The following is a 22,467-nucleotide window of genomic DNA, read 5'->3' as shown; positions in this document are numbered from 1 at the left end:
AAATTAAGTGTTGCCAGCCTCTGCAAGATCTGCTTTAGTTGATCCTTGCCACCGGCGGCCAATCTGCTGTGGACAGTTCCTCGCAACTTGCGGCAAGCGCGACATCTGCTCAAGCCCGCATGCTGATCTCTGCCAACCTACTGGCTTTGCTCACTGATGACGCCACTGCTCGTCCTAGTCACCTGCCACCTTTCTCAACTCAATAGAATTGGGTATTTTTCCAACGCCGCCTTAGCGTGGCGCCCCTTCTCGCGGCACTCAAAGCCTTCTAAGAGGAAATTCTCATTGCCATTGGGGCCTAGCTCAAAGGGCTATTCCCGCAAGCAAACCACAAGCCTCAGCCCATGACCTACAAAGAAAGCATCAAGATAAAGCATTCAAAGAAGATCCACGGATTCAAACTTGAGGCAAATTTCTGTTGAAGCTTCCCCCCCAAAAAAAAGGAAGGAAGTTTCCTTTGAGGTCCTGCATTCATAAGCTTCGAGCTTTGCCTCAGTGGGCCAAAGAAAGGAGGATTCTTTTGGGCATTCAAAAGGCCTTCACCATGATCAAGCACAAAGCACAATTTTATGCTATGTATGCCATGCCTGTTAAGGCATCTATGATGAGCTCAAGCTCGAGGGGAGGAGCAAAGGATCATCATGAAGTTTTCATCTGTTATACACTTAGTTTACTTGATTTTGCACAAATGTAATTTCTGTATCTTGTACAAATTCTTACATCCATATTTGCATGCACTCAATACAAAATAAAAAGGGCTTCTATGATGTATGGAGTTCCAGACACTGGCCTTGGTCTCCAAGTGCAAAGACCGCTCCAAGGCACCATGGAAAAATCGGCAACATCATCATTAGCATCCGCCTTAGCAGTTCTCTTACATCAGTATTTTTGCATTGCGTTCGTTTTTCAATAAAGCCTGATTGCACAACAAAAGTGGGGAAGAAGCACTTTTTTGAGGGGAGGATACGAAGACAAAAACCATGAAGCAGTTGAAGACAAAGCTTTGGAGAAGACGAAGGTGCTCTTGGATTAGAGCGAAGCACCCATTTTTTAGGATTTTTTCTCTTCGATTAGAACATTGTTTTTGCTCCTAGATTGGAATGTGGCTCTTGGATTGGAGAGTTATGATGATTGTCTCCTGGATTGGGGATGAATGTAGTATGTTCTCCTGGATTGGAGTGTTGTCTTTCTTCATCAATTTGTAGCCCAAAGTTCAAGGGGAGGATTCCTCTTGTATTGACATCCTTAGTCGATAAAGAATCTTCCATGTATTCCTCCTAGTCCAAACCTCAAGGGGAGGATTGTAAGGTGTGAGCTTTGTCGTAGAGTCTTGGATTATGAGTCAAGGAGAAGAAAGGTGGAATTATCCCACATGCAGTGGTACAAGGCTGTAGAGCTACTTGAAGCTCGTTTCATGAATGAATAACATAAGACTATTTTGCATTACATCTCTCTTTTTTTTATGGTGAGCTTGTGATGGCTTAGCAAATACTCAAGATCGTGTTTATGAGTCCAAGTTAATTGGTTTTGGAACCTAATTCGCTTCAGTGATAATCTAGCCAACACACACTCACTTGTGTGCACGATGTTTCTCTTTCACCCTAGCTGGCATGATCCAATTTCCACAGTTGGTTCTAAAGAGAGTTTATGCATACAGATTATGTATATGTTGGCATGGATTTTGTGCTCTAAGATCTTTTGTGAACATTTTACTTGCCATAGGAAGCTCACTTGAATCCAAATTTTACTTGCATCTCACTGATGCCTATTTGAGCATATATTTTGCGTTATTGCAGTGACAGTTTTATTTGTTTTGATGTACGTTGTGTTGCGGATACTACCATTGTAATCATTGTGGAGCCAATTTTGGCTTGTTTTGACAATCTCGACCATTTCTGAGACTCCATCCGAAAGAGCCCTTTTTGAGAATGTGGCTAGTCATTGAGTCTACAGAGCCTTTTGTGAGGGTCATTGTGTAAGGTTTTTTGAAGCTAAGCACTGGCAGCCAAGTTATTTAGAGTGACCTGGATTAGGTTGTTGGAGATCCCCACTTGTGGCCTCACCATAGGATATGTATAGGTGCTTTAGTGCCAAGTTGGCAATCTTTCGCTCGACAGTGATTTTTGAGCAATATATGCGATTTGATTCCCTGTTAGCACTCTTTTATGATCTATGCATTGATTTTCTTGTCTCAGGTTTGAGATTTTGATCTCTGTGCAAAGAAGACTCTACTTATTCGCAAAATTTTGCCATAAATTCCTAGTCGCACTCTCTTGCATTTTCTCTTGTCAGTTATGGATGGAACTTTTGGGAAAGAAGAGTATCATACCAAGAAGTTTGATGGCACAAACTTCTTATGGAAGCAACATATGATTGATTACTTGGTCAATAAGAGCCTTGCAGCACCAATGTAAGAGCGTAAAGAGGGTATTTACACTGATGATATCGATGGGAGAAGCTTGTGTTATAGCAACCATTTGCAAGCACCTTGGCGAGTCTATTTTCTTTACAATTATGGGTAAGACTACTGCAAACGAATTATAGGAGTCATATGCTCATCTTGGAATGAAAAGAGTTCCTCAAACAAAGTTTTTCTTATTAAAAAGCTCGTGTGTTTGAATATGAAAGGGGGCAGCAGTGTCAATTCTTACTTAAATGAGTTCAATAGCTTGTTTACAAAACTTATATCTAAGGGAGTCAATTCTGATGATAAAATGAAAGCTATTTTTTTGCTATGTTCTTTTTCTTCATCACGGGACACATTTTAACACTGCCATTAGTAACCTCGCCCCTAAGTGCAAGTTTGTTTTCAATGATGCTACTAGCGTCTACTCATGGAAGAGATTCGACGTCAGTCTCTTGACACTAGTGGGCATAGAAATACGTATATGGCTAGTGAAGGAAGCAAAACAATCAAAGGCAAAGAGGAGGTCGCTATAATTGTAACCATTCACCGGATTGCAAGAATGCTTGTAGCAAGAGTAGTAGACATACCTGCAAAATGTAGAATTCTATCATTGCCACAAGAAAGACCATATGAAGAAAGATTGTTGCATTTTGTAACTTGAAAAGGGTAAATTCATTGTCAAGTCTGACCCTCCTAAGAGTAGTGTGAGATCAAGGAACTTGGTGTAGTTGAGTCTTTACCAGCAGCTGAGTTTGTTTCTGATGACATACCATAGTCATCTCAGATATCTTGATATTCACTCTTGACCTCGATCCAGATGCATTATTGGCTCTTGATGAATGTTATGCACAAAGTGGGGTCATTGACTTAGGTGTCATTTTCCGTGTTACTCCCCATAGGGGATGGTTCTCCAGTTATGCTTCTATGCATGGTTTGGTCAAGATATATAACTCATAATCAGTTTGACATATGTGGCATTGGAGATGTGAAGTTATATGTGCATAAAGGCATTAAATTTATGCTTTGAGGTATCAGACGTGTGCCAAATTTGACTTAAGAACTTAGTGTCAACTGGACAACTTGATGATTTTGGCTATATTATAGTCTTTGGCAATGGTTCTTGGTGGATGATTTTCAAGGAAAATTTGGTCATTTTTAAGGGACAAAAGTTTGGCTCATTGTACTCTTTGTATGTCTCTAATGTGAAAGAGAATTCCATCTATGTTGCCAAGATACCTTCTAGTGAGTTGTGGCATAGCCGGCTTAGTCATATGAGTTGGAAGGGAATGAAGTTTTTACAACATTTTGGCTATATCCCTATGTTAAACTATTCTAATCTTAATTTGTGTAACCATTGCATCTACGAAAAATAGACTAAGCTTACCTATTTGCCATTGGATAGAAAGTTAGGGTCTACCTCTTAAAGAGGAAAGATAAAGTCTTTAACGTCTTCCAAAAGTTCATAGCTATGGTCGAGAACGAGTGAGGCAAGAAGTTAAAGGCTTTGCGCATTGACAACGAGGGAGAATACGTCTCCATTGAGTTCAACAATTTTTGTAGCAAAAGAGGAATTTGGCGATAGTTTACTACATTGTACATGCTTGCTCAAAATGTCATTGTTGAGCGCATGAATATGACTATTCAGGGGAGGGTCACTTCCATGCCATCTATGGAAATTTTACCTCAAGATTTTAAAGGAGAAGTTGTTATGATAGTGGTGTATATAATCAATAGGTTGCATAGTACACCTTTGAACTACAAGATTCCATAGGAGATGTGGATAGGCAAGAAGTCTAGTTACAACAGATTGCGTGTGTTTGGGTATGACCTCTCTAATGAAAACTTAAAAGTCTAGAATTTAGTGTTGTTCTCTCTCCTGACATGGTACATGTTTTGAAAGTTATTACCCTCGGTGGCTATGATGGGTATTCTTGCATTTTATTTTTATGGATGATACATTTTCTTGATTTTCTAAACAATAGTTCTCTTTAGCGCAAAACAACCTTAGTTGTATATACTTCTCCTACTGAACTTTGGCAAGCCCATGTGAGTTTTTACCTTATTATCATCATATGCCTTACCCTTTTCCAAAAACATTTCCAAGAATTCAATATAAGACCCTTTCTCTAAGATGTGTGTGCAATACACTAAGTATTTGTGCACACTTAGGAGAGCAAAGAGAAAAAAATAGCCGTCTTTATTTTGTTACTTACAAAGTGAGATTATTTAAAGATTGAATGCCCTTGCATGCAATCCATGCATGAACATTATTTCTCTACATGGTCTTGTTTCTTCAAATCATGACACTATGTCACAGTTCGTCTTTCAAGGTGGCCTTATTTAATGGCATAATTTGAATGTCATTTTTAGAGGGGCAAGCAACATAGTTGTTGACAATTGCATGCAATAATTTGGCCTTGTGTGCACTTTGTGATGCACTTTGTGAATCTTCACAATAAAATAAGTGACATGCAATTGCATACTGCTACAAGTTATGTTGTGCAAGACAATATGTAGACGTTAGTGCAACCATACGTGAGCACGCACGTGCACACACATAGAGTATAAGCACACAGAGCATTTGCCAAAGAAGACAATACATAGATATTGGATCCAATCTCCCCACACAAGTGAACGTCTCTTAAGCATGCATTTATCATTGAAGTGATAAAAAATAAAGGTGCATGCCACTTTGGATAAAACAAGGAGATGTTATTCTAAACACGACACTTGAATATATAGAGTTTACATAGGCCAGACAACAAGACGCCAGATGACACCTAACGTGAACGAGTCCTCATAGTCTACATCTATTCATCTGCCAATAAATAGCTATTTTGGTCTTGTTTTTTCAAATCATGACTGTTACAATTCAACTTCCAAGGTGGCCTTATTTACTGGCATAATTCGAATCTTTGTCATTTCTACAGGGGTATGCAACATAGTTGCCGACAATTGCATGGAATTGTTTACCCTTGTGTGCAGCATGCAAGTGCATGTCACTTATTTCATTGTGAAGAATCACAAAGTGCGTCAAATAGATGCATTCTGTACAAATTGGCCAGTTAAGCCGTTCTACATCACACCTACAAGCATCATGTATGCTTATGTTGTGCAAGACAATATGTAGACATTGGTGCAACCATATGCGCACAGAGAGAGAGAGAGAGAGAGAGAGAGAGAGAGAGAGAGCATATGCAAAGAAGACAATACATATACATAATAGATTATGACAATTTAGAGTTGCAATCAAGAATATGCACCTCCTGTAGTGTTGTGATGGCAATCAGCTACATGCAAGTTTGCTGAGGCTAAAAGCATTGTGAAGAAGCCTACATTGTTTGCAATGCATCTTAGACACTATCACTTCCATTTAAACAAGCTTCTTGGTAGAAGGCAAGGCCTACATGTGATGAACAAGTCTCTCCAAGCGAGATTTGCGTTCTACACGAGCGAGCTTGAGAAGAGCTTCACTAGAGAATGAGAAAAGCTAGACACACATAAAAGGTAAATGCATTTTGAAATGCCACAAAATAATTATCAAGCTCGATTGAGTGCACAGTTTTGCAAAAGGTGAGAGAGTTCATTCACTCCTTTGGACAAAGAGTGCAACACCCACCTACAAACTCCACATACCGTACCATGACCATGGTCCTCAACACTAAGGATAGAAAGAGCACCAGCCTGCATATCATATCAAGAGGCTCAAGCAAAAAGAACTAGAAAAGGGCAAGATACATACAGAAGAAAAGGATACTCAGGTAGTAGAAGTCTTTCCTTGGCCTCCCTCTTCAAGACTCTCATTTGTCCCAGTCACCTCAATTTATAATTAATACAAAGGGTAGGATGCCATTAACTGCAAGATAGGTATCCGCTTCGTGAACTAGAGTAGCTAGGTGGAGGTGCACAAACCACGTCAATGTGATTAGCAAACATTCTGTCAAGTTTACACTGCTTGATGATGACACTACCCACAATGTCCTTAGCTTCTTAAAGTCGAGGAAGCAATGACAAAAGTATAGAGAGAACCTTTGACATAAAGAACATTCAGCATGAAGCACTACGCTAACATGTAGGAACGGAAATTTTCAAGAAATTGCAACCTCACCTTCACTTTGTCCCAGCTCACTAAATCAGAAAACAACAACCTTTTGGGGTGAGATAAAAATTACAACTACTACTCAGGAAGAGTAGCTGCAAATCTCTGTAGTAAATTAAAATCTTTAAACACTCCTAAGGTAATGCAAATAAAGGAAGTTTATTAAAGCATTGGCATTGCATTTTCAGCCCTTTGGAAGCATTTGTGAATTGTCAAGTATCTAATGATGCTCTGACCCCATCATATGAAAATCTAATAGCATCACAATTCTTGCTCGACCAAAATGATCAAGATTTTTTACCATGGAGCTTGTTGAGCGAGTATACACTCATTAGCGTCTTACCACCACCAACACGACGGCATAAAATTACTAAAGAAGAATTTCTTTATTCGAAACCACTGAACAGCTGCAGAAGCTATTTGAGACTCGGTTTCTCAGCTTCAAACAGGCATAAAAAGGACACTTTTCAGCCAACAGAACTATCCAATCCAAAATGATCGGTGGCTGACACTATTCTCTGATACTAAAGAATTTGTGAGACGATGGGATGCATGCCAAAGGGCACCGATGCCTCAAAGATCCATTTGGGCCTCTTCCTTGTCCAGCCAAGCACACTATGCAACTAGTTAGCCGTGTCAGCCAAACCAACAAACATACCGTGTCAGCCAAACCAACAAACATACCTCTGTAATTAACAGACCAACGGCCTCTGAAGCAAGTAACACATGCATAACGATTAGCGTTAGTAGTATTCACAACCAAACATGCACTAAAACATTACATACTCTACAACACAAATTCACCTACAATCCAAGACCTGCATGATATTACATGGAAAATCTTATCCCACCAGGCGTATCAAGATTGACATGAGGGCATACATGTCCAAATCACATTACCAGTCCAAATTCAGCAATGCCTGGAGTAAAGGACCAAACATTTCCTACAGCTACAGCCATGTATAAGGACATCTGTGCAAGCGACAGAAACAGGAATAATAGTTTACCATATCGAATGGGGCCTATCTTCCTCTGTTCTTACGAACACCTTTGCCAGGATTTTTCTTCAAAGAGCCTTCACTCTTTGCAGTTTCCTTACTGTTCACAGATAAGCCTACGGGATCCCTGCGCACATCCTTTTTGCTTTTGCTCTTGTGGGCTTCAAGAGTGACTCCTAAGGGATCAGCGTCAAAAGCATCCAGGTAGTCCCGCATACTCTTCCCAATATCCTTATTCTTCTTCTTGGATGTGGGGGTGCCCATTGTGAGCCAACACACAGAGAAAGGTAGAGGTTGCAATGGAGAGTGGTTGGCTTCTCCGAAAAAAGACTTGATGTTTGAGCTTTCAGCATCTAGACACGATGATGGGCTTGTTCGAGGTCGGGACGGTGGGTGTTGATCTTGTCCAGAAGGAGGAAGTGTCGCATTTGGAGGTTCTGCATCCAGACATGACGGGGCTGTCACCTGTTGAGTCTGAGAGGGTTTCTTGTGACGCACGACACTTGCAACCTGCTGGCCTGTACAGATGCCAGGAGGGGGACAAACAGCGAGCTTCTCCCACGGTTGCTGGGGCTCCAAGTGAGCGGAAAGCAGTTCAGCCCGCTGCCGCATCTCAAAGAAGACCTTCTCACGGGACAGCCGTAGCTGCTGCCTCTCCTCCCGCCTCTTTACCAACATGCGCTTCCACTGCCACTTGGTGACGCCTCCAGGATATGTACGCGGGCCTCCCCCCATGGCGCGCACCCATTTACATGTTGCCCAAGCCCAGCAACAGATGCCGTTGCTCACGCATCTGCCACCCTCAATGCTCCTAACCGAGGCCTGCTTCGCAACCACCCTGGTTCTCGACCAAGGCAGCATCTGCCATGTGTGTTGTGCGTGCGCGCGAGCGGGGGTCTTCTCTCCCTCTCTCTCGGTCTGGACTCGAGTTCGACACTCCCGTCTTCTCTCTCACACAACAGGTTTTGAATCTTGAGTTCTCTTGGGAAACCCTTTTTCTTTTTTGGCTTTCTAAAAGAAACCCCTTTAAAAAAAAAAAAAAACCATAAGCGCGAGGAAATTAATTAGAAGAGCAGAAATAGTACATGAAGTTCATGATGTTCACAGAGCCATGCCCTGACATCGAGCATTACCATATACATAGGCTTTCAACCCGGTTCAAAATACTCATGGGACATAGACATAGGCTCCCAGCCCAAGACCATACAAAAAACTAAAGGCACATTTGTCGATCTCTGCCTGGAGTCTCTCCAAGTAGCAGTAGCCCTCGTTAATCCGGTCTTCGAGTTGGGCGATCTCAATGTCGATTTCGTGTTCCCAATCATTCCGAGAAAGCATTTTGACTTCTAAATCACTGCCAGTCTCACGCCATGAACATACCCGATCATAGAAATACTTGGAGTCCTTGAGGGTATCTTTCTTCTTCCTATACAAGGTGACCCTGTCTTTAGCAATCTGCACATCCTGCACATTAAGAGAGGAGAACAGAGATGGAGTCTGGTAAGTTGCATCAAACATTTACAGATCAACCATAAAAGCCTAGCGTCTGAATCAAGGGTAACAGGAGCAGTTTATTGCCGGGACAGGAAAGGAACAGATGACAGATGTCCTCTATCCCTGAGCTACATCTATAGCAAATCCCATTGCTCATCTGGGCTTGAAGAGCCCTCTTGCCAATCCACAAAGCTTTGTGAAAGATTAACCATAACAAAACTGACTTCTTCGGTTCGATTGAAGGGGACCATATGTTCTAGAACTTGAATTCCCATTGTTTCTTGGAATAGTTGACCTACCATCTCTTGTTCAAAGTGACATGAAGGGAAGAGGGTTGGAGATCTTCAGTCCACCTCGCCATGTGAAGGCTTTGAAGTCCAATGAGAGCGGGTTGTGGAGAGTCCAGATGAGGTCTTGAGGGAAAGCCCTAATCCTGCTCCTGATAAGTTGTATGTCCCAAGGCTGGGTCCGAAATCTTAGAGAGATGTCAATGTCAGACAACCAGTCCATAGTCACCGGGTCCCAAAGATTCTTCCAACACTTAAGGCCCTTCTTGTGGAGGGTAAGAGCTTTCCTCTGGAGAGAGTCAGGAATCTGGGGAATTCCTATACTAGGCCACCACATGGAGTCATTGGGGGGGACTGAGTACTTGAACTTGGAAAGACTATTCAGCTGGATATTCTCTATGTGCCTATTCCATGCACTGAAAATTGACCTCAACAGGTCTGAACCAACTGCCGAAATGGTAATCTTCCCGAAGAAGATTGTCGTGAGGTGAGTCCAGGCTGGGCGGTCTGTGATGAAAAACCTGTGAACCTTTCTAAAGAGGAGTCTAGCCCATTCCTTAGGTTGAGATAGGGCGGTAACCACCAATTTGATAGCCATCTTATCTGCTATATGGTTTAAATTTTGGATTCCCAGTCCTCCTGAACCTTTAGGTAGGGTGAGGATATCCCATGCGACCTTGGCTGCCTTCTTAATGAACGGGTCTCCAGCCCACAAGAAATTCCTGCATATCTTCGAAATTCTAAGCAGATGGCAGTTGGGAGGTCTCCAGCACCCAAAGAAGAACAATACATAAGCGTTGAGAATGACTAAAGGCCTGTTAAGCAAGAATGACTAAAGGCCTCATCAAGGGTATTTCCATTCTAGGGTCTGAAGTTCACCAGTGTCTCTCCCAGTTTGCTGACGACACTAATGGACTTCTAGCAAATGAGGAGTTTTGGGCAGTGCTATAATTTTTTTGTCTGGCCTCTGGATCGCGGATTAATCTTTTCCCTATGGGGTTCGGTGTCTCTTAAGGCTAGGTGGGATTGGGTGTAAAAGAAACCCTTAGTGTTGGGTTGGGTTAGGGGGACTTTCATAGTTTTCAGTACACGATGGAGACTTGCCTTTCATTTCACATCCTGACATGTCTTTACTTTTCTTGCATTCTATTGTTTTAGAATGCTACAGTGAAGCTTCACCTTGCTTAATTTTAGTAAATTTTACACATACACACACATATGTTTTTTTTTGCATTCTATTGTTGTAGAATGCTAAAGTGAAGCTTCACCTTGCATAATGCTAATAAATTCTATACACACACACATATATTAATTAGTTCTTTTTATTTCACCTTTCATTTCACAACTTCACATGGATTTACATTTCTTGCATTTTATAGCTTGATTCCAGTCAGTGGTAACGTTTGAGAAAGTCTCTTTTATTAAGCGGCTGCCTGCTGATCGAGTTTCCTCCGCAAAGAAGAAAACCGTAAATATTAGCAAAAATTTTGAGATTTGCAAAAATTTTGCACGACTTTCTTGCAAATTTCATCGGTTCTTCTTTCGTTTACCATGGTTTGCAACTAGCTAGTCTCGATTTTCAATCGGCTCAAGACTAAGCGGAGGCAATCCTTTCCCAAACACTGATACTGGTTTAACTCAACCTAACAATTTTATCACTTCTTATTGTTTTTGAAAACCGTCGTGACCCTTTCACTTGTTTTTAATAAGAGAGTACAAGAACTTTGAAACATATGCACACCCCCTATGTACAACAGTCTCACGGGTAGGGAGAGAGGCATCCCATCACACACACACACACACACACACACACACACACACACACACACACACACACGCATATGGGAACAGCCCCTAAGGACTTAGAACATGTCTTCAGGTTGCCAAGGGGGTATTGTACCCAAGACCTTAGGCACATAGGCTATGACTCTACCAATTGAGCTAGCACTCGTTGACTCTCTTGGGATTGTTGCGAGTCGGAGAACTTGCGACGTAAAAACTTCTCTTCTCTCTTTCGTTCTCAGCACGCAGTTTTGCTTGGTGGGCATTGCTATAGAACATAGCGTGATATATATATGCAGATTGACATCAAGCATCTAGCACCGAAATAAATAAGTACAAAATACATTGGTGAATTTTTAAAAATTAAACCGCACAACCGACGTGATAATCATGTATGGGTGGCGTCCAGTTGTGTAAGATGGAGGACAATGTTTGTACCAAGCTATAGAAAAGCAATGTGAATAAACATTTCATATTTTTTTTTATATAGCAAAACTCACAATTGTGAGTGAATTATATTAATCAACCTAAATAGTTACAAGGTCTTGTCATGCTCGTGTTGAGCCATGACATCATCCAGGGACCCAAATTACATCGGCTATCAGGGCAGCCATCCCAACCAACTTATCTTTGATACATAAGGTCCATTATCATGTTCTTCTGAGATCTTTTAATTACTGATAGCCAAGATTCCCGTCCTAGGCATTCCCTCTGCTAACAACAAGGCACAAGTAGTCCTAGACCAATCCTCCAATTGTTGCTTGCACCCGAGCGTCCATATTAGCTCTTTGCTTTCTTGTATAATTTCTGCGAAGCTTGCCACCTCAAGACCTCCTTCAAACACACGGCGGTTCCTTGTCTTCCATATATTCTATAGGAAGAAGTACTTGATGATTTGAGTGCTAATGAGGATGGCAGGACCACCTGAATTCTTCCCTCCAAGGAATAGATCAGTCTTGTAAAAACCAATTTTCCATGTTCTTTGGACCCACTTGCATATTTTCCTTGCGAGGCCTTTGATAGTTGGGCAATCCATGAAGAGGTGGGCCAGATCTTCACTAGCCACCCTGCACCCCAAGCATCGATCTGACCCAATCCCTCTTTCCTGAATCTTCACCCCCGTCGGTAGAGCACCCCAAATTATCTTCCATAAGAATACCTTCATGTGCTGCGGAACCTTTGGCTTCCAGATGTTCTCCATTACTTGCTCCCACCTTTCCTCTGGCCATTTTTTTTTCCATATCTTGTTAAGCGGGCTAGACCAATTCTTCTTAATCATCATTGTATGGTAGATGTCTTTAGGACAGGTTTTCCATAAGAGACTGCTTCCAGGCATTCCAGTCAAACTCCGAATCACAGATAGGCATCACTATATTGTCAAGCTCTTTCATCACTTTGTGGACCAGCAAGACCTCCAAGCTATTCGGTTGGTACTGGGTAACCAGAAGGTCAATGGTTTTCCACCTCTTTTTGTCATTGTCCTAGAAGTGCCCCAGTCAATTCTTCCCGGTTGTCTCTATCCAATAGGTAATTTGTGGAGGTTCAATAACTTTGGAAATCCAAGGGGACCAATGCAAAATGGAGTTCTTGAAGTATTTGTTTTTTTCCCCCCACTTTAAGACTCCTGCTGCTCTATTGCATTTTCTTATCAGTTTCTCCTGAGCTGCCCCCCAGTCTTAGGGTAGTCCACGTCGGGGCTAACAGCTTGTCATGAATCGCCACCCCTCTCCATATTCCACCTTTCGAGCTAAGTTTAGCTGCTTCCATCATATCCTTGATCATGGCAGTCCAAACTTGATCCTGTTTAGCCAAGGAAACAAAAAAATTGGCGCAACAAGCTTCTGCATGGGCCACAGGATTCAGAATTGTGAGGCCTCCTTGATTCCCCGGCCAAGCAACTAATTCCCAACGGGCCCATTGCCATGGCCTGGAGGATTTCATGTTGTTTTTCCATAAAAGCCTTTTCACTGGTTTTAAGAACTCTTTCTAGTGACACTTGGCCATCTTGAGAAGCGGGCTAGTGAAGGCAATATAAGGAATCAAAAATGCATTTATCACTTTTATCCGACTTGGGAATGGGAGAAGAGCATACTCCCACCTACTCATTTTTGTTTTGATTTTTTCAAGCACCCACTCAAATCTTTACCCTTTTCAGTGTAAGATGCTTGCAGGCAATATTGCAAGAAGAAGCATGCCACTTGGCGCATGATAATTGGAAAGAAATTGACTTGGCTCGTATAAAAATAAAGCAAACGTGGATGCTGCTAATTCTGTCGATCGAAAGCAAACCCGTCCTCAAAACGCGCATTCAACAGGGCAATAAAAGAAAAGCAGGAGAGGACGCAGCAAACGGCAATCGCGAGCAGCAAACCGGAGTAGAGAGGACGTAGCAAACGGTAATCACGTGCAGCAAGGAGCAAAAACAGCAAACAGGACCCAGGTAAGTCTCTTCAATGTTTGTGTGTGCGTGTTTGTGTGTGTGTGTGTGTGTGTGTGTGTGTGTGTGAGAGAGAGAGAGAGAGAGAGAGAGAGAGAGAGAGAGAGAGAGAGAGAGAGAGAGAGAGAGAGAGAGAGAGAGAGAGAGGAGAAGAAGACGAGCAGGAAAAATACCCTTTAGTGAATGTCAAATCATATTATGGTGGTGCGGATCTTGGAGCAGTTTTCTCATATATATCAGTACTAGGCGTTGGTTACTTAGTAGGCGGCACACGGTGCTGATTTGGGAGCAGATCGCTCAGATGCTTAAGCAAATGGGGTAGGTAGCTCAGATGCTTGCACCAAGGGGCAGCAGAGAAGGTTGCTTTGAGCGCTCTGAGGTTAGCTTTTTGCGGGCTATGGATTGTGATGTTGATTACTCGTCAAGTTGTTCATTACTAAGCAAGTTGTTTACCTGCTTGCATAAGGGGAAAATTAATAGAGATGACCATGCACATCCCATGCAGCAGATCTACCTTCTTCAAATATAGGTGAACATCTTCACCTAGCACTCTACTTGTTTATGTGCGAGCCAGTGTATTACCGATTTGCGAGAATGCATCATAAACTAGCAAGAAGCCCCAATTTTAGAGACATGGGTGCCACCGTGTGAATGTGTGTATGTTCATGAACACACACCCCCACAAACACACACACAGCCACACACCACCATCTACAACCTCAACCTGAAACGATCGTATACCTTTTATCAAACTGTAGAACATCGTGCTGATCTTGGAGTAGATACTAGGTCTTCATGGTGGTGATGATCTTGGAGCAGGTTGTTTAAAGGTTTCAATATTAGGCTCAGGAAGCTCACAATCATTCATACGGTGCTGATCTGGGAGCACTCATATGCTTCAACAGCAGGTTGCTCAGATTCCACCAAGGGCAACAAACATGGTTGCTTCAAGCAGTTTGCTTTTTAGCGGACTACAGATGGTGGTGCTGCTTTTTGAGAAGATTGCTTAGTCACTTGCGCAAAGGAAAATAATAGAGATGTTACCGCATCTGATGCTGAAGTTTGAGCGGGTTGTTCAACCACTTTTGCAAGGGGAAAAAACCCAGTCGTTTGCACAAAGGGGGGAAAAATTAGAGAAGTGAGTGCTCTATGATCATAGTGATGCTAATTTTTTGAGCAGGTTGCTCAGTTGCTTGTACAAGGGGAAAACCCAGATCTGGTCGCATGGGTGCTCATAGATTGGGATGATAGCTTGCCTAACTTCTAAGTCGAGTTCAAATTAGCACGCTTGACTTCATCAAACAAAAAGGGGGATTTAGGTGAGCAATTTAATGAAGGCTACCAAAATAAAATCATTGGGGCTGTGGGATACAGGACAACTGGGGCATGTTGCTGAAAGCGCAGACGACAAGAGTATTTCTAGATGGCAGATGCATGGTGTTGGTACTATGATGACTCTAGAGGGAAGGTATTTCTAGATGGCAGATGCATGGTGTTAATACTACGAAGACTCTAGAGGGAAGGTATTTTGAGTCCTCTTATGGTTTATGCGCTAAGCCAAAACGGCTTAAGGCGGCCCCTCCAGGAGTGGTCACCATCAGGATCCAATGAGCAAGAGCGTGCAGGTCCTGTTATGGACGCACAAGTGTGGGGCTGAGGATAGCACGTATGGCCAGTTCTCGGCCATCGTTTCCTTGACAAGATACCCATTGGTGGGAGATGCGCTAAGCCGAGCTAGGGGCAGCATGAGCCGCCAGATACGATGCAATCAGAGGGCTGGATGTTCCTTTACTCGAGGCGTTCTGTGATACATCGAACGACCTCCCCGATGGTCCAGACGGCATGGACATGTGATATTCGGGGTAAAGAGCTGGGCGATTCAATAACTACATCAGGATGAGGATCAGCATGTTGTTCTTCGTGTATACCTTGTACAAGCCATACCTACTCATCATGTACCCAAGAGAGAAATCATGATTTCCAATTCTACAAACACGACAATGTTGCAGCATGACATAGACGCGTATAAGAGGAAGCACAAGAATGCATCCAACCAAGATGCAATAAGAAACATTATAAGAGACAAGCTTCTGTCAACAATGCTCGGAACTCCATCATGGCATCGAAAGAACCTCAAAGATCTTATCGCAATGGTTGACTTGTGGGGCCTACCCGATCCGTTCCTCACATTTACAGCAGGCGAAGTCACAGAAAGCAAGTGGAATGAAATTACAGTAATTGAAAATATCGCCCATTCATTCAATGGAAGCTACACATGGAAAGATTGTCCTGTCGAGTGTGCCGTGTTGTTCCACGAGCGTCTGCATGTCTTCTTGAACAACCACATTTTTGGGGGGAGCAAAGTCCTAGGCGAAATTGAGCATCATCTTTTAAGGTACGAGATACAAAACTAAGGATCGCTGCATGCTCATCTAATTTTGTGGGTTTTCCGTGGTGACATTGAGTCGGTAGCATATGAAATAGCGGCATACATACCTGACCCACAACGGCCTCCTTTGAATTTCTCAAACCATTTACATCACCTCGTCACAAGAAAACAAATTCACAAATGTAAGTCCACCTGCAGGGTAATGGGCCAACACTCTGCATGCAAATACAGCTTTCCATTCAGTCCTCAACTATCAACCAAACCCATAATGGACCCACAAACATCAAGGTGGTTGTACTATCGGCCCGGACATGAACACCGTAACGTAGTTCCCTACCACCCGACAATCTTGCTGTTGTGGGGAGCGCACATGAACATCTAACGTGTGACCAACTCATCTATATCTCATGACCTGCTAAAGTACGCAATGAAGACAGAGCCAATGGGTCCACTCAACCTTTCAGAGGAAAATGCAGCAAGGCTCGGCCTCAATGAATTAGACAAGGTCAAGCTCTACGTAATTGCAGCATCGATAATGTCCAAGCCAATTTCAGCAACAGAGGCAGCACTAAATTGCCTGCAAATTCCGATCATCACAAGAAGCGAAGCCATGGAATATATCGACTCATCATCACCTTCACTAAGACAAACATTGTTATCTCAGAGCCAAACGATCGTTATGCACCCAGTCGACTTGTACTGTGCAAGGCCACTGCAGCTAGAGAAATACACGTTCTGCATGTACCACAAACATTTCAAGATCGAGAACAACACCACAGGATCTCAGAAGAGCCAGATGTACGATGCCTACAACAACTTGGTACTAGAAAATCACCGGCTCGTACGATTCACCGAATACCACCCTGGCCACCAACCGGAGGGCTTCTTCTTCAACATATTGCTACAGAAAGCAACATTTAGAACCGAGTCCGATCTGATCTCGCAACAAAACCCAATGTCTTGTTACTTTACAGAGTGCAAAATCCGACAGTTAATAAGAGACGAGGAGGACCTCGAGATGTACATCAACAAGTACACACAACGAAACATGCTTTTAAACGAGAACACGGGGCACATTGTGAACCTGATCCACCACAAGCTCTTCCTGAACCGCCAGAATCCGATTCATTCAAGCCGTGCAGAGATAAATGATACCAAGGAAACTAGTAGGCATAACATGCTGCAGCTTCTAAAGGAGTTCGCCGATGTCCATAACGCGGCACTCAATCCTGAAAAACACAAGATATTCGAAGACACGGCCACCAAAACACCTCCACATTATCACGAGCATCCGAGGATCCGGAAAGTCATTCCTCATCAAATACATGACGACCAGGTTCATACAACAAAACAAGACAGTCATATTGACAGCGTCAACTGGCGCAGCTGCATCTCGGCTAAGCAGTGTCGCAAAAACAGTGCACTATCAATTCAAGATAACAACAGGCTCGAATAAACACTACCCAGAATCAATAAATCCAGGGGACGAAAGATTCACATCCATCAAAGAGGCTGATGTTATCATAATGGACGAGATATCAATGCTCACAAGCACAACATTCAACATGGTCGTTCGCCAACTTGTCAATGTCACAAACGTATCAATTCATGATCCATTTTGCAGTAATTTGGTGCTTCTCTTTGAGACTTCGCACAGCTACCTCCCATCTGTAAGCACCCTGGACCTTTCTGCCATGTATGTACAATTACACAATCGGCACACTTCAAGCATGGCATAGTCCACAAGATGACATTCTCAGTTCGACACGCAGCAGACGCAATATTCCTCAACTTTCTGCATACAATTAGACAAAGAAAGCCAACCGAACAAGAGATAACAAGCACGCTTTCAGAGTGCATCATAAATGAACAAGAACTATTGGAAACTATGGACGAAGACACCACAATCATTTTCACACATCGCGGCGACGCTCGGAGATACAATGACATCATACTGCAAAGGAGTTTTGCAAACGAGCAGATAGTCCGAATAGTGTTAAAAACAAATGCGGACAACGAGCCACTCTTAGAAAGCTGGGTCAACGACACCTGTTTCAATAAAATACACACCGTTGCTGTTGGTGCAAAGTGTATGATCACCTCAAATCTAGACTTGGAAATTGGCGTTGCAAACGGTGCCACATGCAGAGTCAAGGATATATCCCATGATTGCACCGGTCTGGTAGACGCGATCACTGTGCTCATAGATAACACAAACACCAAAATCACCATTCGGCGTACAAAACACTCCACTAGAGCATTCAACTTCAAATATTACCACAAATATACATTCCCTTTGATACTAGCATATGCAATAACGGGTCACAAATCACAGGGTGCAACAATAGCTGAAAAGGCCATACTCAACATCAAACAAGTTTTTGTGCCAGGCCTTGCGTATGTCATGTTATTGCGAGTCACCGAAAGAAGACACATAAGGATCCTTGAGCTTCCTACACTAGACATGTTTGAGCCTATGAGAGATTTGCTTTCAGATACTTGAATATGTACAGTCACATAAAATTGTATAACTCCATTTCATATAAAGTTTGTCCTCACTTGCAAATCATATGATACATTTCTTAATATCGTGTCTTGTGTTACAGGTTTTTAAGAAAACAAGTATAACATGGCAGCCAACAAGGTCTGTACATTCCAAAATCTATGTTCCTTATAGATCAACATTACGCTTGAATGCATACAAAGCTCTTCTCACAAAATGCTTATTCTTTGTCCTCACTTGCAGCTATTTTATCTGTTCAAAAGTACATCCGCAAGAAACAACGACGGCTCATCAAACTATCCTACCTCCGGCCAAATGAGAATGGAAAATTTAGCAGGGGAGCATCCACATTCATACATAAAACCACGACCACACTACTCACACGTTCGCAGCTACATCAACTCAATGAAGCAGATACTGAAGCAAAACAGTGACAAACACGTCAGGTTCGCAACCGGACAGCAGAAAGAAATACTCAACAAACTCGAGTTGCAATACGACGAAATAGCGGGAACACTACTTGACGGAGAGGCTCTGCAATTGCTACATACAAAGACAAAAGGCATTTCATTGTTTTCCATCGAGATGATGCACTTTGGCTTCAACATAGAGCTTGACAAACTCCTTGACCTTGACAGGAAAAACGGTGACATGATATTAAAAAAAGTTAGGGTTGAGATGGGACTCGAAGAAAATGAACCAATATTGACAGACGAGCATTTCACTTGGCACTTCGATCAAGAGTTATTCAACAAACGCTTCGGAGAAACAACAGACCCGTTCAGAAAAAGAATCAAAACAACAGGTAAACATTGCATCCTCTCCTTACGTATAAGAACTACTTACGGCTATCTGCAATTCTAAATTAGAACACAACTAACATACTTATGCAGTGCAGGGATACATCGCAGACATAAAGATCGAAACGGAGGAGAGTACTCATGCAACTCAGACACATGAGGAGACATCACCGGAGATGCCGGCATCAAAGAGGTAGCAACAACAGACAAGGAAATCAACTACATAGTCTACTCGATAACCTGCACAAAAAATGGTAGGAGATACATAGGTGTGACAAAGAACTACGACGCGAGGAGAAAGGCACACACGAGAAAACCACCCAAAAAAAATGAGGAAAGACTTTGCAGCACACCGGCCGTTCACTGATAATTTTAGGTTCGATGTTTTGCATGCGACAAATAGCAAAAGTGTAGCTCTTGCATTAGAAAAAAAAGAGATCATAGCCTAGCAAGCAACTTCAACAGAGGGATATAATAATTTGATAGGCCATCCTCCTAATTGTCCAAAATACTATTTTTTGAAGTATCACAAAAAAATATAGAAGGTCATGTATATTCTATTTTGTCTTACTTTCTTGCATCGCAAAAATTCATTTTGGTAGTTTCGAGGACATGTCTGTTCTTTGTTTTAACATTACTCTCCCTCTATCTCTCTCTCTATCAATTGGCTGCATTTTCAGTCTCAATAAAATGTTAGTTTAAATGCCCGCTTCTGATTATTGAGGTCCATAATCTCTATGCTCGCACACTACTCTCTCTCTCTCTCTCTCTCTCTCTCTCTCTCTCTCTCTCTCTCTCTCTCTCTCTCTCTCTCTCTCTCATTCTATGAAGAAAACCTCAATCATTCTCAATACTAAGTTACTATCATTCTCTGCTTGTAGATTACTGCGACTTTGCACGTTTAAGATAAATGAATCATTGCCCTGATGCATCAGGGCTTTTGGGAGTTGGAGATTGTCTCTGGCAGTCAAATGTGCAGTACATCCTTCAGAGTCATTTTTATTTTTTCATTTTTGACATACTGTTTCAAGTAGTGAAAATAATCTGCATTTATTGAGTCAACAAAACTCCATTCGGCAGATTTGTTTACTGATTTTCCCTTCACGCCCACAAGCATGAGTCTATCGGGCTCTTTCTTTCTATGCTTTGTCGCATTTCTGGCTATTGTGGTGACTTACACCACAGTAACCATGATCACAAATACGAATAGCAGTAGATCTGAAAGCAAAGAAATAATGACCAAAAAGGAACTAGAAACACGGTACGTAGACCCTCTAGTGTGGATGCCTACAGAGCTACGCGTGCATTGTTAAGGTATAAAACATCTATTTCACACTGCGCTTACAGCAATTGATTGTGCTCACAACCGGTCGCAATGCCGTATCGTGTATCGTTGGTGTCATTCATCAGTTTCGCTTTTACTTGTAACTCATTGAATTTTTTTTAAGCATGACAAGAAAGCAAAGTCTCACTCTTTTTTTCAGTTTCTTGGATTTGTCGTATCAAAGGGCCATACTAGTTGCTTGTGAGTTACGTCCACCCCCAAGGGGGCTCCCAGATGTCTGAAGATATTCCCTTTTCTGACAATCTCCCTCGACCAGTCAGAAGGGTCAAATGAGTCATTTTTTGATAGGGAGATCACAACCTTGACCTCTCTATATTACATTGTGACCCCGAAGCTACTGAAAATATTTGTACAATCTCCAGAGATTTTCTTATGACCTGGGGGCACAAGAAGAGGAGATAATCATCTGCAAAAAGTTTTGCTAGGAGTTGGCTATTTCCTGGCAAAGCCAGGCCTTGCAACTCCCCTCGTTCCGCACTAGCTTTGAGCGTCGTGATTTAAAGGATGTGATCCTATGGCGAAAAGTAGGGGGCCAGAGGGAAACCCTGCTTAATAGACCTTTTGACCTCAAAAGAGCCCACAATTCTATCATTGAACAGGAGCTCTGACTCGCTTCTAGCTCCCAATACACTTACCAGACGACATAGGCGTGGCCCAAAGCCCACAACTTCCATGACGGCTTCTATATATGTCCATGTTATTCTCTCGTAAGCCTTATCCAGGTCCAACTATAGTAGTACACACTCTTGCTTCATGACAGTTGCGTACTCGATGCCCACCATTGCTGCCAAGATGTTATCGTAAATGGACCTTCCTTTGATGAACCCATGTTGATGGGGAGAGATGATCTTGGTTAGTAAGGGGCTAGTCTAGAGCTCATATAAAAGTCAACTAAACCCAAAATTCACTCATTCTTTCATTTGTGCAATTGAAGAGTGCTATTTCTCCATCTCCATCTTCTTCTTCTTCACCTCTTTGTGTGTGTGTGTGTGTGTGTGTGTGTGTGTGTGTGTGTGTGTGTGTGTGTGTGTGTGTGTATGCGTGAGAGAGAGAGAGTGTGTGCGCAATCGAGCATTGCGACGACGGCACGACGGCGACGAAGAGATTGAGCATGGCACAGCGGCGGTCCTTCTTCTTCGCGGCGAGGAATCCTCCACGACAGCAAGCGTAGAGCGATGAGTGACACACCATCGCCATCTTTGAGCTTACTAGTTTAGGCTAGTTGTGTGCTTGGAGCCATTTGTGGCTCGCACATAGTGTATCCGCAAGTTCCTTGCATTGAAACGTGTAACAGACGTGCATATTTTTGGCGCCGTTGTCGGGGAATGCCATACACTAAGCTTGAGTGGCACTGTGTGCTTCTTTGTGGTGCAATTTCAATCATATGTATCCAAGAAGGGAGCAACAATGGTGCTCAGTATGCTATGGACCGCATAGTACCAGTGAATGCCCTACTTTTAGAGTAAAATTCAATGGGAATTGCAATGCCTGTGGAAGGTATAGTCATCAAGCTAAGGATTGCATAGTATTTAAGCGTGTGATGGCCAATAGACCAACCTTAGCATGGATAGACACACCTCTAGTGCCTGCATTTGATGCCGGCCCCACCTCTTGAACAAACAACACAACACATGGTTCCTATGTCCCAAAATTTTGTTCAAACAACACCCTTACCACCTCCAGTGCTAGGACTGCAACCACCACACCCGAGAATCACTTCTGTGAATCAAGTGGGTTGTGAGTCATCCATTGCTTCTTTGGAAGGTTGTGAGGAAGATATAGACCCTAATATTGCCTATGGGGTGGATGCGCTTGAAGAAAGTCCACAATACTACATGGAGGACTATTGGGGACAAGTCAAACCTGTCTATCAAGTAGCTGCTCTTGCGGCAAGAGGCCAAAATTTCAATTACACTGCTAAGAGAC

General features: G+C 42.6%; 3 protein-coding genes and 1 pseudogene across 3 annotated transcripts; 2 read left to right on the top strand and 2 right to left on the bottom strand.

Annotated features, from left to right (window-relative positions):
- Nucleotides 1-7,305: 7,305 nt before the first annotated feature.
- On the bottom strand, nucleotides 7,306-8,471 carry LOC147441329 (uncharacterized). The gene has a single exon (XM_086483700.1). The coding sequence runs from the start codon at nucleotides 8,363-8,365 to the stop codon at nucleotides 7,529-7,531; it is 837 nt and encodes a 278-aa protein (XP_086339826.1). The 5' UTR covers nucleotides 8,366-8,471; the 3' UTR covers nucleotides 7,306-7,528.
- Nucleotides 8,472-8,671: 200 nt separating this feature from the next.
- Nucleotides 8,672-9,022, bottom strand: LOC147441328 (uncharacterized). Its single transcript, XM_086483806.1, has one exon. It carries the CDS (start codon nucleotides 9,020-9,022, stop codon nucleotides 8,672-8,674), a length of 351 nt encoding a protein of 116 aa, XP_086339932.1.
- An 8,759-nt stretch (nucleotides 9,023-17,781) lies between these two features.
- Nucleotides 17,782-18,396, top strand: LOC147441327 (uncharacterized). The gene has a single exon (XM_086483421.1). It carries the CDS (start codon nucleotides 17,782-17,784, stop codon nucleotides 18,394-18,396), a length of 615 nt encoding a protein of 204 aa, XP_086339547.1.
- Nucleotides 18,397-18,522: 126 nt separating this feature from the next.
- On the top strand, nucleotides 18,523-20,101 carry LOC147441326 (uncharacterized; annotated as a pseudogene).
- Nucleotides 20,102-22,467: the final 2,366 nt, after the last annotated feature.

The sequence above is a fragment of the Adiantum capillus-veneris genome, chromosome 15, assembly GCF_014529385.1.
Source record: "Adiantum capillus-veneris isolate H3 chromosome 15, ASM1452938v2, whole genome shotgun sequence".
In the NCBI taxonomy this organism is placed as follows: Eukaryota; Viridiplantae; Streptophyta; class Polypodiopsida; order Polypodiales; family Pteridaceae; genus Adiantum; species Adiantum capillus-veneris.
The sequence above is the reverse complement of the archived record's forward strand: the minus strand, read 5'-3'. Positions and strand labels throughout refer to the sequence as shown.

What these genes read in the sequence shown, in the direction of transcription:
- LOC147441329 (XM_086483700.1), bottom strand. Translation starts at nt 8,365, where the DNA reads ATGCTGCCTTGGTCGAGAACCAGGGTGGTTGCGAAGCAGGCCTCGGTT.
- LOC147441328 (XM_086483806.1), bottom strand. Translation starts at nt 9,022, where the DNA reads ATGTTTGATGCAACTTACCAGACTCCATCTCTGTTCTCCTCTCTTAAT.
- LOC147441327 (XM_086483421.1), top strand. Translation starts at nt 17,782, where the DNA reads ATGGACGAAGACACCACAATCATTTTCACACATCGCGGCGACGCTCGG.